Here is a 17,316-nt window from a genome sequence, read left to right on the forward strand (position 1 = left end):
TTTACACAATCTATTTCTTTCTTCTCTTCTTTTCCCGCTCGTACTCGTTCTTGGCTGCACCTTCCTCTGTCTGGATCGAGTTGATGATTCTGGCCATTTTGGCATGGTACTCCTCATACTCTTTGCGCTTGAGTTTGAGTTGCTCTCTTGCTTCGAACTGAGAGTCCTTTCTGATTTCCCGCAGATTCTGTTTCCGCTCCTGTTTGATCTGATGGCGCAACTTGCTGATCTCCTGTCTGGTCTGGTCAGGGTCGTATGACTTTTTATCAGGGTTGAAATTCTCCTCGAATTTAGGCAAGTATGTCGGGATTGCAATTGCGCGGTGTGCTTGCAACTTGAGCGGGTGTCTGTCCAGCTTGGCGTTCCTGGTGAGATTCTGCACTTTTGCCAGTGTTCCTGGCACAGAAGAAGAGGCATAGTATTTGACCATGTGTTTCAGGATTACTTCGAATGGTTTGATCAGCTCAATGAATGCTCCACTCTCTTTAAGTATTGAAAGAGAATTGTCAAGAGTCGTCACAGCTTTGAGCAGCAAGTTGATCAGCTGTTTCTGGCCAGCGTCTTTCCAGCTGTTCAAGGACAGCGGGTCAAGCGATTCTGGTAACTGTGTGTTGGAGGCCAGAGTGAACTTTGTGGTTTTTGGGATCACACAGAGGTGCGTGCTTTCGATTTTCTCTGGCTCGGGAACGAGAGCCAGCAATGCACGCTCCAAAAAATTGACGGCCTCTGGAATTAAACGTTTGGACAGCCGCTGGTACTGCAGCAGCAGGTCGCAGAAAAATATGCCTGCAAACAAGTGGTGCACTTTCGAATTGATTTGCATCACCTCCAACAGTTCCCCGATCAATAAAGATGCCGGCGTTGCCACTAAATGATACAGGTCCGAGGTGGAGAACGTTGCACCGATCAGTGTGAATAGAAGAAGGTCATGCTGGCGCGGGAATGCGGAAAAGTCTCTTTTTTGAAGAATATGTTGCACATTTCTGAGCTGCGTCCGAAACTCTTCGCACATCTCCTCTGGGTACTTTTCGCACATGCTTTTGATGAGTTTGGCAAGAAAGTCCACCAGCTCTGCATTTTTCGAGTCATAGTGTTCACCCAAGTAGAGCACGTACTGTACAAGAACACGACTGAAAACTCCTATTTTCTCTTTATTTCCATGGGCGAGTTTGGGCTGATACGTCTTGAAGACGCCCACCACGAACGTCGAGATGTCCTTGGTTTCAATATCTTTGGTTGCCTCGATCATGTCGTCCAGAGTAGCAGGACATTTTCCCTTCACGGTAGAATTCACAGTAATGACCTTGCCTCCAATTTTGATGACACTCGGCTCCTCTGCGGCTCTGGGCTGCTCATTTTGCTCAGATTCCTCACCCTCCTCATTTTCGCTTACCTCATCCTCGTTCAGATCACTAGCTCCTTCCCAAACGTCGTCAAGATCGTCAGCACCGCCGTGCTCTTCCAGGTCCTCACCTTCCATACGACGCTGTCTCTCTGCCTCCAGCTTCTCCTGTCTCTCCTTCCGCTCTTTCTCGAGCTCCTCCTCTGTTTTGGTGCGGTCTGCGGGGGCCGCGCGGCGGTCCAATGCGATCTGTTTCACTTTCATGTCGTATTTTTTCTCTTCCTCTGTTTTGGTAGCAGGAGCAGGTTTCTGCTGCGGAACACTATTCAGCGTGCCCATCACGTTATCAAAGTCCTCGTCGAGCTCCTGGACGGCGAACTGGGTCTGCTCCGCAAGCTTCTGACGCTCCCGCTTGTAGTGTTTCGACTTGGCTATGATTTCTCTCATCACCTCCTGCTTCGTCTTCTTGCGGCCAACGGGCTCGTCTTCCAGCTCTGCGGGCCCTGAGCCTCCTTTCTGGCTGAAAAATGGCTCGTCCTCGTCCTCGTCGTGGGCAGTCTCGTCAAAGGCCAGAGACTGACCATAATGCGTCAACGTATCGTCATCAGCGTCTTCCAAATTGAAAACGGAAGAGCGCGACGCCTGAGTCTGTCTTTCCTTCACAAACCGCGCAAGCATCTTTTCCTCTGCGGACATCTGAGTGTTGCTCTCTCCAAACCGTCGATCAACCAGGCCACCCACCTTGTTCTTTCTGGACCGTTTGGCCTCAAACGCAGCGCGGCGGTTTTCCTCTCCAGCCTGCTTAGAGATGCCGGGCTTTCCGACCACACGCTTTTTCTCGAGCAGGTCCTCGCGCTTCGACCGACTCACCTTCAGATCGAACGGGTTGAACTCCTCTCTGATTTTCTCCAGGATTTGCTGCTTGTCGTCCCTTCGCGACTCATTCGGTGTCTTTTTTGAGTGCTTCTTCCCCTTCTTCTTTGTGTTTGTCTGACCCACCAGCCCTGCTGCCTTCAGCGACGCCTTGAGCTGCTTGAGCTGCGATCCTGCCATACTTGGTGTAATAAATTTTTTTAGACTTTTCCGTGAAATAATTTTTTTCTCTGGCTGTGTCGTTTTCTCGGTGCTGGGCGTAACGAATATTTCTGAACGTCTTGCAAATATGGATCTATGGCTGGCCGCAGAGTTGTAATCACGGGCCTGGGCATGGTCACGCCGCTGGGTGTGGGCGCAAAGACGAACTGGACGAAACTCATTGCAGGACAGTCTGGTCTCTCCTCAGTGGACCAGCTGGAAAACGCTTCTCAGTACAAAGACATTCCTGCCAAAGTGGTCGGAGCCATTCCTCGCGGACCGGCCGCAGAAAACAAGTACAACCCACTGGACCATTTTGAAGCCCACGAGGTGCGCAAACTGTCTACATTCATCCAATACGGCCTGGTGGCTGCCAAAGAGGCACTCGACGATGCCGGCTGGCTGCCAGTTTCCGAGACCCAGAAAGAGCGCACCGGTGTGTGTGTCGGCTCCGGAATCGGGTCCATGGACGACCTATACGAAAATGCGGTCAGTTTCCACGAAAAAGGGTACCGCCGGGTGCAGCCGCTATTTGTTCCCAAGCTGCTCACAAATATGGCAGCAGGCCATATTTCGATCCGCCACCAGCTTCTTGGGCCGAACCACGCGGTGGCCACGGCGTGCGCGACCGGGCTGAACGCCATTGGCGACGCGGCTCGGTTTATCAAGGACAACTACGCAGACGTGATGGTAGCAGGGGCAGCCGAGGCAGTGATCCACCCCGTTGCGGTTGGCGGTTTTGCCAGAGCGCGGTCGCTGTCGACAAAGTTCAACGACGAGCCGGAGAAGGCGTCGCGGCCGTTCGACGTCGATCGCGACGGGTTTGTGCTCAGCGAGGGTGCCGGGGTGCTCATTTTGGAGGAGCTCGAGCATGCGCGCGCCAGAGATGCCACGATCTACGCCGAGGTGGCCGGCTACGGTCTCAGCGGGGACGCCAACCATATAACGTCGCCGAACTTGCACGGAGACGGCGCGCGGCGAGCAATGGCGCAGGCCATCGAGTTTGCTGGGATTGAGGCTGCGCAGGTCGGCTACGTCAACGCGCACGCGACCTCGACCGTCTTGGGCGACGACGCGGAGAACAATGCTCTGGTGGCTCTTTTTGAGCACTCCAGGCCGGATCTGAGCGTCTCGTCGACCAAGGGAGCCATAGGGCATCTTTTGGGAGCAGCCGGGTCGGTGGAGGCTATCTACACGGTTCTTGCGGTGAAAAACGGCGTACTGCCGCCGACTTTGAATTGCAACCGTCCTGGAAACGCAGACGGATCTGGAAAATACATTTTCGACTACATAAGCAACAAAGCCCAGCAAAAGACTGTGGACTACGCTCTTACCAACAGTTTCGGGTTTGGAGGCACCAACGCCAGCGTGTGTATCAAAAGATGGGATGACTAATATATGAACGGGATGATGGCTGCCTTGGCTGGCTTTCCGTAGAACTTGTATGATTGCGTAGCCGACGCAGAGAGATTGACAAGCGTCCACAGAAAAACCAGAAACGACGAGACGTTTTGCTGGATAAGGAAGTGGCACAGGTAGATGGACACCTCGTCGAAGTAGTGTGCGCAACAGATGTATCTGAAGAGCCCGTTGTGGGGCATTGTATATTTTTTCAAACTGGCCAAATGCTTGTGGTTGATGTACTGGTCGTACGAAAGCAGCAGCGCCAGCAGCGCACAGAAATACGAAAATGTCGACGGGCCGCGTTTCAGCGTGGAACCGGGCAGCTCGAAGTTCAGAACGGGTAGCAGGTCTGCCCACACGTAGAATAACAGCCCCGCCAGGTAGTGTGTCACGTGCACCTTAGCTGTCGGGGAGAATCTCGAGACAAAAAGGCACTCGTACACTCTTTTCAGACTCTGAAAAAACGTGAGCATGCAGACGAGGTGGATAAGGCAGAAGGAGTAGTTTGCAAAGGCCCAGACGAGCCCGGCAGTGCTCAACGCGAGCGAGAACTCGTAGAAGTGAGTAAACCATTTTTTCGGCACGTACAGATCTAGCAGGCGCGGGTGCGGGTCGTTCTGCAGGGTTTTGCCGTACTGGAGGAGAAAAGCCAGTTGCGGCACCCACGGGACAACGAGCACAACGGCGGTGGCTGTCGCGCAGAGGACATTGAGCACGAGAACCACTCCTGCCAAGTCCGGAGAGAGCATGAAAATAAAGTTAGACTCGAGCGTCGCGTCGATATTTTTTATTTTTTAATTCTGAAAGCAATAACAGTAAACAATCATCTCTGTTGAATCTTTTCATTGAATAGCAAGCAACAATTAGCCGCGTTTGTCAGAGATATAAAACACCATGATTACAATTCTCCCAATGTACTATGCAGTGATCACGCTGCTTTCGCTCGTGCTACTCAAGAACTTTGAAATAATTACGCTGCCTGAGATTCCTCTCACATATGGTAAGTGACCGGCCCCCTATTTGCTAACACCAGAATCCGTCTCGCCACAGAAACACAAGTCCCGTGTTCAGCTTTTTGAGCTATTTCAGAAAGTCAGGCTCTATTTCCTCAATGAAAACAAACATGTCCAGAATGTTATCAAATTGGGCGCACCGTATTACGCTCAGATAAAGGCGACGTTGTTTCCGGCCATCGCAGTCGCGAGAAAACATCTTGTTTCGGCCTCGCGTCCAGTGGTGGAGCAGGTTTCTCGTCTCGCGCCTTATTACAACCCCATAATCGCCTATTTCGAGCCGCGCTACAACACCGTCAAGGAGCTGCTGTCCAAAACAGCAACCGAAATAGGCGCTTTCTCAGCAGACGTCTACAACCTCTTTTCGTCCAAGCTCGCACACTACTACTCTAAGTACCTTGAGGTCCACGTGTCGGAGCTTCTGGACGGCTGGAAGCCAGTTTTCGACCAGCTTATCGAGCAGTACGAGACGAAGGTGCGGCCGTTTGTGGATGAGCACATTGACACCATATCGGTGGCTGCCGCGGTGTTGGTGGTGGTGTTGCTTCCGCGGGCGGTTTTCCGCATCTTTGGCCTGTTCATGAGAAGCGTGGCCAGAGACGCTCACGAGCTCAACCAGGGAGTGGCCAACATGTACAAGAGCAATTCCGAGGACCTGGTCAACAAGTTTGGCACTCCCGAGTTCGAGGACATGCTGGGAGAAAGCGGCGGCATCAACGACGGGATCACAGAGCTGGGCGAGCCCAGCTCGCTGCGGTCGACAAAGAGCACCTCTGGCTCCAACAACAGCACCCAAAGACGGCTAGGTGACATTGCTAGACGGCCTGCCGTGAACAAACAACGAAGACACTCGAACAGCAGCTCGAGCAGCTCCTCCGGCGGGAGTCCCGTAAGTAATTCAGGGAGGAATCGCACGCCCCTACAGAACAAACAGACCGTCGCAAGCCAGTCAGCGAGTCCAACCAGTGCAAGCCAGCCCACAACTCCAAACAAGGGAGGGAAGAGCGCGTATGAGGGAAATAGAGCGCAAGAGCAAGGAGTCGCTGCGAGTTTCTCCCACGAAGAAAGCCTAAATCAGATCCGCATCGGGTGTGATGTCTACGAGGTTACGAGCGATATTCTGTCTGCCACCACGCAGGATCTCAAATCGATCAGACACAAAAAATCAAATTTGCTCAGTCTGGCTCCACAGCTGCTAGAAAGCGTGCGAAGCGCTGAGCAGTCATCAATATCCGACGAAGTGGACTCGCTCATAGAGTCGAGCAACTTTGATAGCGTGCCGCTCAGCGTACGTGCAGAATCGATCAATAGAATACTCAACAGCCCGCTCCGGATGGCTCGTTCGGCAGCTTCCAACGCTTCTTTCAAGTCAGGGTCGCCCCACAGGCTGGGCTTAATACCGCCGAGTCTGGCGTTCGTCTCAAGCTCCCCTTCCGCTGCTCCTACACTCAACCACATGAACGTGTACACCAACGACCAGATCGAGAATCCAGCATCTAGCGTCCAGTATTTGAGCGATATCAGTAACGGCAGAATTTCGCCCGCTTCTCCGCAATCCTCAGACAGTAACCACGTTCCTTTGTAAGACGCGCATGCGCCACGTCTGATTATCTATGATGTAACGTATGTAGGCTTGTATTTTAGAGCAATAGAGCAAGATTGCTTCGATTACGTAAGCGCGAGATATAAATACGAAGGGGTGTGGCACAGTTTCATCATCGATAACCATGGGAGACAAGGAAACCGAAAAGAAGCAAGAAGCTGCCGCTCAACAGAAAGCTCAGGAACAGCCTAAGGAGCACCACAAGACCGAGAAGGCTAAGAATTTTGGCAAGAGACTAGGAGATTCCACCATATTTGGTGCTGGAGCTACCATCGGCAACAAGATCGTGGATTCGATCCTGTGATTTATTCGCCCAACCGCTTTGATTTATACGACGCCCGAATAAACTTGCTATTCTATGAGTGTTCTGTAACTGTTCCATATTCTTGAGATGGTCATGAGTTTGAAGTTGTAGTCGTAATTTTGGTCTGATAAATCATTGAGGTCTCTAATCCAGTCCTGTCTTGCATACACAGGAAGGATTTGCAGACCCAGCTTGCGCAAGTTCACCAGTTCCAGCAGAAGCAAGCCCTCGTTGAAGTAAGTGGAGGAGTCAGACGTGGTTAGTTCGAGATCCACCAATCTCTCAAGGTTGCTGAGCGAGCGGCGCAGAGCGATTTTTGTATCTCTGGTGAACTTGATGAAATAGCCCGTTTTTAGGTACGACCTAACAACTTTCGCCATGTACCAGACAATCAAGCAGCTAGGAGAGGCGGCTACAAATCCAAAGACCAATTCCTGAGACCGGATGATCTTGTCAATTCCAGACATGGCCAATGCGCCGTCAACTTTCATCTTTTGGACTTGGATCAGCAGGTTTCTGACCATATCCCCGAGAATGATGGACTTGAGAGGAGACTTGAGGTCGTTTTCGTAGCCTTTCATCACGATCTCGAGGTTCCCTTGTGCCACCTCTCGTTTCACTAGTTCCGCCATGTCTTGGGACATCCCCTCGCTCTGACCAAAATAGGCCTGGTTGTCCAGAGAGTACTCTAGCACCATTCTCTCGAGCGACTCCAAGTCCGAGGAGAGCGACTTTTGGGACATGATCGCAATGCGTGAGTTCTCGTCGTGTCTTATTGTTCTGAGAATATTATTGAATGGCTCCACAATCCAGTTGTGCCAGAATCCAGCGGTGGTATCCACCAGATTGAGTTTCAGCCAATTGAAGATGGCTTCCCTGTTGGAAACGAGGTCATAGGCCAGGTTTGGGCCGTACCACAGAGCAGCACAGATCGGAAGCCAGTATTTGAGCAGTTTCCTAGGCTCTTGGTTTTGACGATATTTTAACTCCAGCTCTTTCTTCATTTGGGGCAGCGTCTCGAACAAAAGCGACAGTGATCTCAAAGATGTTTCCAGCGAATGGTCTGCTATGTCTGATGCTGATGGTAGATATAAGCCAGCAAGTTTCGGAATAAAAGAAGAAATAGCGTCTGGCTGCTCTGCTAGAGAGTTGTACGGCATTTCCTTCAACAGAAAACCAAGCTTTTCAACATTCTCGTGTTTCAGCTCCTCTAGCGTGTCTCTTTTATGCTTGACTTCCATTTTGCAATATGCTATAGGAAGTCCCACGACAGTGGATACAAAGTGGCGCACAATACTGTTGGTTTTGCGATGTTTCTCAACCAGGAAGCCTGTTGGCGAGAGCAACAGATGACGGAGGTTCTGGGACGTGGCCTCTATGAGGAAACGAATCCATTTTATGATGTTAGAGCAGAAGGACGAAAATCTCTGGGGGACCCAGCTAGGAGCCAAATTCTCGGTGCTGGCAGAGTTTACACTCTTGCGCACTGCCTCGCTCACCAAACTGTCAAATCCCTTTTTCAAGGTCACCGGGAGCGTCTGAATCGTATAGACACAGGTGTTGAGGTTGGAGCTGAGTACCTTGTCGTAGTAATCGATGTCTTCCGAAACTTTGAGCGTGTGATTAAGCAGAATATGACTGGAGACGGTGACCAAAGCTATAGTGGCGTAGAAGGAGATCAGATACTGCAATTGGGCCAAGTCTTTATCCTGAGGCTCAATGAGCCCATCTTTGAAGTGACTGAGTACTCTAGCCAATTTATGGAGCAATTGCTTATAATACTTAGAGTGTACCGTTTTGTCTTGCAAAGGCTTTAGCAATGAATAGCTTTCACTGAACAGTTCCTGTACCAAGAGAGATTTGGGAGACTTGGAGTTGGACAATTCCAGTCTCGAAAGCACCTCTAGTCCGGTTTCATTAAGCGCGGCCAATGATTTTGCAGACCGGTCTGCCAAAAGGTTGATTGACATGTAAATTGAGGAGCAAAAAATAAGGCGAAATAAATAAAATAAAATAAATAATATTCTCGATGGCCGAAGAAACAGAATCTTCAAAAGCACAAGAAGAATCCGGCCAGCAGCCCGAAAGTCCCAACGACGACAATGTGTTGGACGAGCAAGCTGTTGCTGCACTCTTGAAGGAGATAGAAGATCCGCGGCCGTCGAGAATGGACCTTGCTAAAGTTGTACCAATAGAGCGAGTCAAATTCGAGCTAGAGCCCATGGACATGCTACTTGAGTCATGTCTCGGCTTAATGCTCGCTCAGATAGGAATACAACATATTACGCGATCGGCTCTAAACCAGCTCACTCTTCTTGCTATCAGACACATTGACCAAGTATACTCGCAACTCCACAGAATTACGGAGGTGCAGCGCAGACGACAGCCGGGGAAGGCCGATTTGAGGACGCTTGAAAAGTTGGGTGTAATTGACTACAACTCCATCTACGAGGCTTATTTGTTGACGAAAAAGCTAGACTGCCAGAAGTTACAAAATATTAATCGCAGAGCACGCAGGTTGTGCGAGATTCTCGATAAGCCCGCAGAGGACGAGATTGTGACCGAGCAGGATCCGGCATTTGTGTTTTTCAACGACACTTCCTCTGTAATATCGCAGGTGATTCCGCCCAGCGTGGGTCCAAAAGAGTACATCCCGAGCTGGATGCCACCGCTCCCACCAGATCACACCTACCGTGCTACTCCGAAGTACACTGCTGTGATTGAGGATCCAATCAAGATGCGCGAACAGCTGGTCCAGGAGGCCAGACTTGGAGAGAAGGCTTTGCATCACATTTTGGACCTCAAGGACAACGTTGTTCCTGTCGAGAAAGGAGAGAGTGAGCCTGAGCTAGACACAGATGTGAGTTCTGAAGCTGAGCAGAAGGAGGTGCAAGAAAACGAAGAGCCAGAGTTGCGAGAAGGCAAGTTTGACATTGTTGCGTTGGCAACAAAACGGCTTGCAGCCCTTGAGAGACGGAGGCAGGAGAAAGAGAAAAAGTACAAAGAGCGTGTCGAGTCGCAGGAGGCCGTTCTGGGGCGGGTTCTTGGGTTCTACACAAAATCGAGCGGGTACCCTGAGGAATTCAACAACTACATTAGAACCATCTACGACCAAACGTACGACCAAGTGGTCAGTGGACTCAGGACCCAGCAAAAGAGGCGGATAAAACAAGTCCAGCAAGAAAAAGAGAGACGCGAGCGCATGCAAGAAGAGATTCGCATTCCGGAATTTGGCAGCGACGTTCACGAGGAAGCCGATTTTGATATTGATGACTTTGAGCTTGACGAGATCATGCAAGACGTGGAAAAGGAGCAGAGCGAGTCCAAAGATGACGCCGTGGCTGAACAATCTGCCACGCCTGTTGAGTCCACCAGGTCAGAACCTGCCATTGAAGATTCTCCGTCGGTGGTACCAGACCCTGCGGTGGATGCGATTTCGGACGAGGACGTTGATATGGACCTTTTTGAATAAAATAAATAAATTAAAAAGTCGCGATTTTAAAAAAAATAAAGTATTTTTGTTTATCGCCCTGAGTATGTCGGAAACGACGCCAATTTATCTTCCAGAGAAGCTACCGTATCCATTGACGATAGTGAAGATTGGGGTGGCCGAAGGCGACGAAATCAAACGACACACATCTATTGTATACTACAAATATTTTGATTTCGAGCCAGTTCCCCTAAGCGAGGAAGACGAGTCGAAGAGCGACGACGCAGAGCGCAAACTAGTGAAAGTGGAGTATGTTGGCTCGTTCGAGTGTCCCTTGGAGGGAAAGGTGGCATCAATTAGCGTGAAAGTGGGCGACAAGCTGAAAGACGCCTCCAGCAAAATAATGGAGATTATCGAGCCCTGCAGCCATTCGATTCAATATGGCGGTCTCTGCGCGCTGTGCGGCAAGAATGTCGAGGACCTGGACTACACAGGATTCAACGACAAAGATAGAGCCCCGATTTCGATGTCTCACGGCACGACGAACCTGAAAGTGTCTACCAAGGAGGCTGAGAACATTGAACGCAGCTCCACGCAGAGACTGCTCAAGGAGGAGAGATTGTCCTTGGTGGTGGATCTCGATCAAACAGTGATCCATGCCACTGTGGACCCCACGGTTGGCGAATGGATGTCAGACCCAACCAACCCCAACTACGAGTCGATTAAAGACGTGCGGTCATTTTGCTTAGAAGAGGAACCCATTCTGCCTCCAAATTACAAAGGACCCAAGCCGCCCTCCCACAAAAGATGGTACTATGTCAAGCTGAGGCCTGGCTTGCAAGAGTTCCTGGAGAAAGTCTCGAAACTGTACGAATTACACATTTACACCATGGCGACGCGGTCGTATGCCAAAAGCATAGCCAAAATAATAGATCCTGACGGTATATATTTTGGAGACCGAATACTTTCCAGAGACGAGAGTGGATCACTGACGCAGAAAACTCTCAAGAGACTATTCCCTGTTGACACGTCTATGGTGGTCGTGATCGATGACAGAGGTGACGTTTGGAACTGGTCGCCGAACCTGATCAAGGTTGTTCCGTATGACTTTTTCGTTGGAATTGGAGACATCAACTCGAGTTTCTTGCCTCGACAGAGCACGTTGCTGGGCCCTTCCAAACGGAGAAGGTCTGTCAACAAGCTTGAAGACCAGATGAACAGCGTGAAAGAGCTGCGAGAGCTCAGCAAAAACGCGGACGAAAACACAGTGATCACGGAAGACGAGGAAGGCTCCGAGAGCAGCGGCAGCGACTCGCCAAAGGAGGACGACGACAACGACGCAGACGTCTACGACGAGAGCGAAGAAAACAAGGTCAACGTGGCTCTTCCACAAGCGGGCTACTCGCCTGTGGACCGGATGATGGAGCTCAATGAAGGAGAGCAAAACAAGGAACTTCTTGCCGCGCAAGAGACGGAAAGAAGTACTGTTTTAGAGCAACAGTTGCAAGACAGACCGTTGGCAAAATTACAGGAGAACCTCGAGCGAATCATTGAGGAAGATGTTGTCAAAGACCACCCGCAGGTCAGAGAGGAGCACAATTTGCTATGCGACGACGATAACGAGCTAGAAACCTTGGGACAGGCTCTGGTGCGAATCCATAACGAGTTTTACTTCGAGGTGGAAAAATCCAGCAAGACTCTGCCAGACGTCAAGGATATCATGACGTCGATGAAGCAGCTGGTGTTCCAAGGCTACGTCTTCCTTCTGAGTGGTGTTTTGCCCCTGGGTACCCCATTAGAAACGGCAGATATTGTTATCTGGGCGAGATCTTTTGGTGCCTCGTTTGTTGCAAACTACAACAGGTCTGTCACCCATGTTATTTGCAAAAATCCAGGAACGTTCAAAGTGCGACTAGCGAAATCAATAGACCCGAACGTTCATGTTGTGAATCCGGACTGGCTTTTCAGCTGCATCGCGTTATGGGAGAAAGTTCCTGAAGAAGACTACGCTATCAAGGTGGACGGCTTGCTATCAGAAAATGAAGTGAATGCGTACATAAAGAGTCACAACATCGGCGATAGCAAGCTGGATGGCGAGGATCTTGACTGGGAGGAGATAGACGAGGAGATGAAGGAGTTTTTGGGGTCTGACTATGACGAAGATGAGGAAGACGAGGAAGAGCTGGAAGCAGACGAGAGCCGATTGAAGAGAGAAAGAGACGACGACGAGGGCGATGTTTCAGGCAACGACAAAAAGCAGAAATTGGAGCAGGATGAGGAGAGCGACTACGATTTCGAACAAGAGCTGCTCGCAGACCTGGAAGACCTGGAAGAGTGAGTGATGTAGAGTAACCAAATAAGGTGACCAGCCACGAAAATTAAAATAAGTTGAGCCACGCCAGAGGCGCAGCTAGAGATAGACCGTTGATTTTTTTTTTGTACTGATTCTTGAATTAATAAATAACGGGCATTAGGTGCAACTTTACAACTAAAGATCCATATTGGTGCTCTCGTTTTGGATAGACGCGGCCTCTGATTTGGATAGTAAAGAAACCATAATACTACCAATTGCGATCATACTTTTTGCAGGCAATAGGTTGAATCGCCAAAAAACACCATGTCTGTTGTGACAACCACTCTTATACAGAATACCAATGGAGCACCGGAAGCCGTTATTGCATACATTTCAAAAGTAGTTAAGCTTTGGGAGCAGTTCATCCGCGGGGTAGAAAAGGTGCCTGGTGGTTCCCTGGTGCTAAACTACATTCGTGCTTCGCATAAAAACGATCCATGGAGGACACTCTTAGAGGTTTTGCTCGCACTAGTTGCCATTCGGTACTTTTTTGCATCAAAGTATTCACAAGATGAGAAGGAAAAGGTCCATCTGTCTGAGAGAGAGGTCCAGGAGTTGATTGACGACTGGGAGCCCGAACCGTTCGCTCCTCCTCTCAGAAAGGAGGAGAGATGGGAGCTTGACGCCATTCCTATGGTGAAGGGTGCTGCCGGTAACAGAGTGGCACTAGAGGATCCCAAAACCGGCAATATTATTCCGAACTTACTCAACATGGCATCCAGAGATTTCCTGAATATGGGGCTGAACGAGAACGTGAAGCAACGTGCCATCAAGACCATTCGCGAATGTGGAGTTGGTGCATGCAACCCTATGAATTTCTATGGAACACAGGACGTTCATGTGCGTTTGGGAGAGGACCTGGCTCGGTTCCTAGGAGCGGAAGAGGGTATCATTTACGGGCAGGATTATTGTACTTCCACCTCTGTTTTGCCTTGTTTCCTGAAAAGAGGGGACATTGTGATTGTTGATGGCGGAGTCTCGGTCGCTTTGCAGAAAGCTGCCCTGATTTCCAGATGCCATATTGAGTGGTTCAACCACAACGATTTGGACCACCTGGAAGAGATATTGGAGTCGTTGCAGGAAGATTTACGCGAAGGACCGCTCAACAGAAGATTTATTGTTACGGAGGCTCTTTCCGAGAATTTTGGAGACTCGCCAGATTTGAAGAGATTGGTGGAAATCAAAAACAAGTACAAGTTCAGACTGTACCTCGACGAAACGTACTCGATTGGGACTTTGGGCTCTAACGGCCGTGGGTTGCCAGAAGTGTACGGAATCCCAAGATCGGAGATCGAGATCACCGTGGGCTCTTTGGCACACGCTTTTGGTTCCAGCGGAGGGTTCTGTGTTGGATGTCGTGATATGGCATACTACCAAGTTCTTTCCTCCAACGCTTATGTGTTTTCTGCGGCTCTGCCCCCATACAGTGCCAGCGCAGCCTCTGCCGTGATTTCAATGCTGGAAGAGGCAGAGGAACCGGGAAAGGTCAACAGATACGTGAAGCCATTGCAGGATAATACCAAGCTACTGTACTCCCTGCTCAAACAATCGAGAAAGCTGCAGCAGGTGGTGTCTGTGAGATCTGCCGAATACTCGCCAGTGCTGATACTGAGACTTGCGCCTGCTTTGCGCAAGAAGCTCAACCTGCCCGAGAGCTACGGTGGACCGGGCTCTGATGTGCTCAAAGCCATCAAAAACGGCCACGAAGAGGGATATTTCTCGCGCGACTACAACCGGGAAAACTATCTGTTACAGAAAATGATCGACGAGCTGATTGGTCGGGGCGTTCTGGTCACCAGGTCAAAAAGAGTTCTCCACCATGAACTGCTACCGGTGGTTCCTACACTGTTAATCAATGTCAACGCGGGATTCACCGAGGAGGATATCCGGCACGCATATGAGTGCATTGAGGATACCCTCTCGACGACGTTGTCTAGGCTAGATGCCGATGGTTTGAACCAGCTAGTACAGCAATTAGAGGAGACTAATAATATACTATAGTATCTTGGAGCTTGCAGAAAAAAAAGTCAAAAAAAGTATCTCCCCCACCAGGACTTGAACCTGGAACCTTCCGGTTCGTAGCCGAACGCGATAACCTTTACGCTATAAGGGAAAATACTGTAAGAGTCAAGGAACGCAGGGTACTAGTAGCTGTTCTCTGCATGCCACATACCGAGAGTGATCCGCCTGTCTTGAGCAGCAATAATAGCAATAGTCCGCATATGCTGGTTCTGGAGCCCGAAAAGACAAAAATGTTAAGTCACTCCCAAGACGCAGGGGGCTTTCTGTGCACACAAAAAGCACACCTCAGTAATGCTCAGTAATGCTCAGTACTGCATGCACTGTCTCGCCCAGCAAGTTTGTCGTCTGAAATCCAATCCACTATTACAGCTGTACGCACAGATAACAATCCCCAAAAGCCGCATCACCGGCAAACAAAAAAAACATCAGATACCCGACTGGCAGAACCGAGTGTGGATGACAAAAAAGGTGGTGCGAATTCTTTCTCCGGCTCCGGAAAATTAATGGACAATGCCACGGTGCACCGATTTATATGCACTGCCAGCAGGCACTTTCCGAATTGATGTAATCTTGTCAGTTCATGCATGTATCTTCCATTTTGATGTACGGTCATATTGAAAGGTAAAAAATACTCGTATGGAGTTTTGCGGCAAAATCTTGTATATCCCTGTGCGTCTTTCTGGAAAACATATAAAAAACACAGCTGCTTCTATTGGGACCCTCCCCCTTTGCAAAATATGGCCCACTAAGCATCCATGTTTCCGTACCAAACTCCTCCCGATGGCTTCCCGAATCGGTGCTACCCCAACAACGCTGGACAACACAATCTGCAGTCGTACGCCTATTCGGCTCTGGTGGACCCTTCGCTGCAACGGCGCAACTCGGGCTCCAGACGGCCCCGGGCAAAATTCAGCTGTCAGAGCTGCCACAACAGAAAAGTGCGATGCGACATCTCGGTCAAGAACGACAACCTCTCCAACGCAAGCTCCTTCGTCCCCTGCACCAACTGCAAGCTCAACGGCACCACATGTCAGGTTTTCGAACGCAAGAAAATGTACGACACAAGAAGGAAGAGACAGCAGTCCGCGCAGGACCTGCTGCGCTCCGCTAACGGCAAGGGATCCTCTGACTTGCAGAAAAATGCCGAATTTGCTCCTGAAATATTTCTCGCTGCCAATTTGGACTCGATCGCCCTGAAAGCACAAAATTTATCGGACAGCCGCCTCTCCAAGATAGTCACCCACAAGCTGTGTCCGGACCCCGTCTTCCTTGATGACTATTATCGCACAACGGGTCCAGACCTCATCGTCAGCGAGCAGACACGGTTCGACCGACTGAAAAGCGAGACACTTAAGGTGCCGCCTTTGGAGGTGTGCTGGCTGCTGATCGAGCGCTTTTTCGACAAGCTCAACTACCAGCTGCCCATCGTCAACCGCGAGGCGTTCTACGAGCAGAATCAGAACCTGCGTACACCGTCTTCTGCGCTGCTTCTGCTCGCGATTCTTTTTGCCGGCTCAAGGGACATCGACACCGACCAGTGGTCCCCTGCACAGCTCCAGCAGCAACAAGCCATCACCCAGCGTCTTTTCCACAAGGCTCGACTCGCGTACGAGACCGAGATCGAGACCGAGCCGCTGTGCATCGTCCAAACCCTCGTCATCTTCAGCTGTCATGCTCCGTCGTATACCAACAAAGACGCGTTCTACTGGGTCGAGCTCGCGCTGTTCACTGCCGAGCAGTACGGCTTCCACGTTTCCAGCAGCCCGGAGCTGCGCGTCGTCTGGTGGATCACGTACACCCAGTACCATTTGCTGCACCTGGCTCACGTGACCAAGCCAAACCGGCAGCCAATCCAGCCTGTCACAGAGGCCGATCTCAAGAGTTACGGCCTGGACCAGCTGCAATGCGAATACGTGATGGTGCTGATGCACATGTGCACGGTGCACTTGCAAGCCTGGTCGATTCCTGCCGACGACAATACGGCCATGAAGATCGACACGCTGTGGGCCGAGTGGTTTCATAGACTACCGAAAAGCCTGGTATATCGCATGGACTCGCGGGCCGCCAGGTCGGTCCTGTGTCTGGTGATCAACATGGTGCACCAGACGTTCCTAATAATCAATCATCGAGCCAACGTTAGACGACTGACTCGCAACGGGCCCGTTTCCACGGACTATTTCCCGTCGTGGGCCGTCACCATCAAAAGTGCATATCTGATTTCTGTCAGCACGCAGCATCTGTCCGATATCGATGAGCTGCGACACTTCCTCGGCATCTTCCCGCAACTGCTATACATTTCGTGTCTCGGGTACCTTGAGCACATCAACAGCGAGGATCTCAGAGCCCGGGAGATCGCACGCGACAAAATCAACTTCAACCTCCACTATCTCGACAGTTTGAGCTATAAGTGGCCTGTTGCCATTCAGCTAGGATACCAAGTACGAAGACGTCTGGAGCTGAAATACGTTCCGCCTCAGATCCAGATCCGCTCAGCCCCAAGCGAGACGTTCGACGCCGCCCAGCTGTACCACTGTTTCCTGTCCAAGTCAAGAACCTCCATTCCTAATTTGATTCAGTCCCAGGAGTCTGAAAGCGACGACTTTGTGTACTTATCGAGGAAGTTCGAGCTGGGAGACGTTTTCTGGAACCCGCAAATGGACACCAAGCTTGGCACCGAGCTTCAGAATCGTACCCGGATTCCTAATGACCACCTCTCTTTCGTGTTCCTGTGAACGCAGCTTGTATTATAATGTATACTAAATTTTTACACT

At 50.4% G+C, this 17,316-nt stretch overlaps 8 protein-coding genes across 8 annotated transcripts; 6 read left to right on the forward strand and 2 right to left on the reverse strand.

Moving 5' to 3' along the window:
- Positions 1-10: 10 nt before the first annotated feature.
- On the reverse strand, positions 11-2,395 carry KL928_001876 (uncharacterized protein; the record flags this gene model as incomplete). Its single annotated transcript, XM_043202289.1, has 1 exon — positions 11-2,395. One exon carries the CDS (start codon positions 2,393-2,395, stop codon positions 11-13), a length of 2,385 nt encoding a protein of 794 aa, XP_043061153.1.
- A 117-nt stretch (positions 2,396-2,512) lies between these two features.
- On the forward strand, positions 2,513-3,811 carry KL928_001877 (uncharacterized protein; the record flags this gene model as incomplete). The annotated part of the gene is made up of 1 exon (XM_043202290.1): positions 2,513-3,811. The coding sequence occupies one exon, from the start codon at positions 2,513-2,515 to the stop codon at positions 3,809-3,811; it is 1,299 nt and encodes a 432-aa protein (XP_043061154.1).
- Positions 3,812-4,714: 903 nt separating this feature from the next.
- KL928_001878 (uncharacterized protein) lies at positions 4,715-6,418 on the forward strand (the record flags this gene model as incomplete). The annotated part of the gene is made up of 2 exons (XM_043202291.1): positions 4,715-4,765; positions 4,880-6,418. 2 exons carry the CDS (start codon positions 4,715-4,717, stop codon positions 6,416-6,418), a joined length of 1,590 nt encoding a protein of 529 aa, XP_043061155.1.
- Positions 6,419-6,787: 369 nt separating this feature from the next.
- Positions 6,788-8,710, reverse strand: KL928_001879 (uncharacterized protein; the record flags this gene model as incomplete). Its single annotated transcript, XM_043202292.1, has 1 exon — positions 6,788-8,710. One exon carries the CDS (start codon positions 8,708-8,710, stop codon positions 6,788-6,790), a length of 1,923 nt encoding a protein of 640 aa, XP_043061156.1.
- Positions 8,711-8,769: 59 nt separating this feature from the next.
- Positions 8,770-10,212, forward strand: KL928_001880 (uncharacterized protein; the record flags this gene model as incomplete). The annotated part of the gene is made up of 1 exon (XM_043202294.1): positions 8,770-10,212. One exon carries the CDS (start codon positions 8,770-8,772, stop codon positions 10,210-10,212), a length of 1,443 nt encoding a protein of 480 aa, XP_043061157.1.
- A 64-nt stretch (positions 10,213-10,276) lies between these two features.
- Positions 10,277-12,508, forward strand: KL928_001881 (uncharacterized protein; the record flags this gene model as incomplete). The annotated part of the gene is made up of 1 exon (XM_043202295.1): positions 10,277-12,508. The coding sequence occupies one exon, from the start codon at positions 10,277-10,279 to the stop codon at positions 12,506-12,508; it is 2,232 nt and encodes a 743-aa protein (XP_043061158.1).
- Positions 12,509-12,787: 279 nt separating this feature from the next.
- Positions 12,788-14,524, forward strand: KL928_001882 (uncharacterized protein; the record flags this gene model as incomplete). The annotated part of the gene is made up of 1 exon (XM_043202296.1): positions 12,788-14,524. One exon carries the CDS (start codon positions 12,788-12,790, stop codon positions 14,522-14,524), a length of 1,737 nt encoding a protein of 578 aa, XP_043061159.1.
- A 776-nt stretch (positions 14,525-15,300) lies between these two features.
- KL928_001883 (uncharacterized protein) lies at positions 15,301-17,277 on the forward strand (the record flags this gene model as incomplete). Its single annotated transcript, XM_043202297.1, has 1 exon — positions 15,301-17,277. One exon carries the CDS (start codon positions 15,301-15,303, stop codon positions 17,275-17,277), a length of 1,977 nt encoding a protein of 658 aa, XP_043061160.1.
- Positions 17,278-17,316: the final 39 nt, after the last annotated feature.

Source organism: Ogataea angusta, assembly GCF_019207475.1.
Source record: "Ogataea angusta isolate 61-244 chromosome Unknown 61-244_NODE_3_length_881311_cov_93.026150, whole genome shotgun sequence".
NCBI lineage: Eukaryota > Fungi > Ascomycota > Pichiomycetes > Pichiales > Pichiaceae > Ogataea > Ogataea angusta.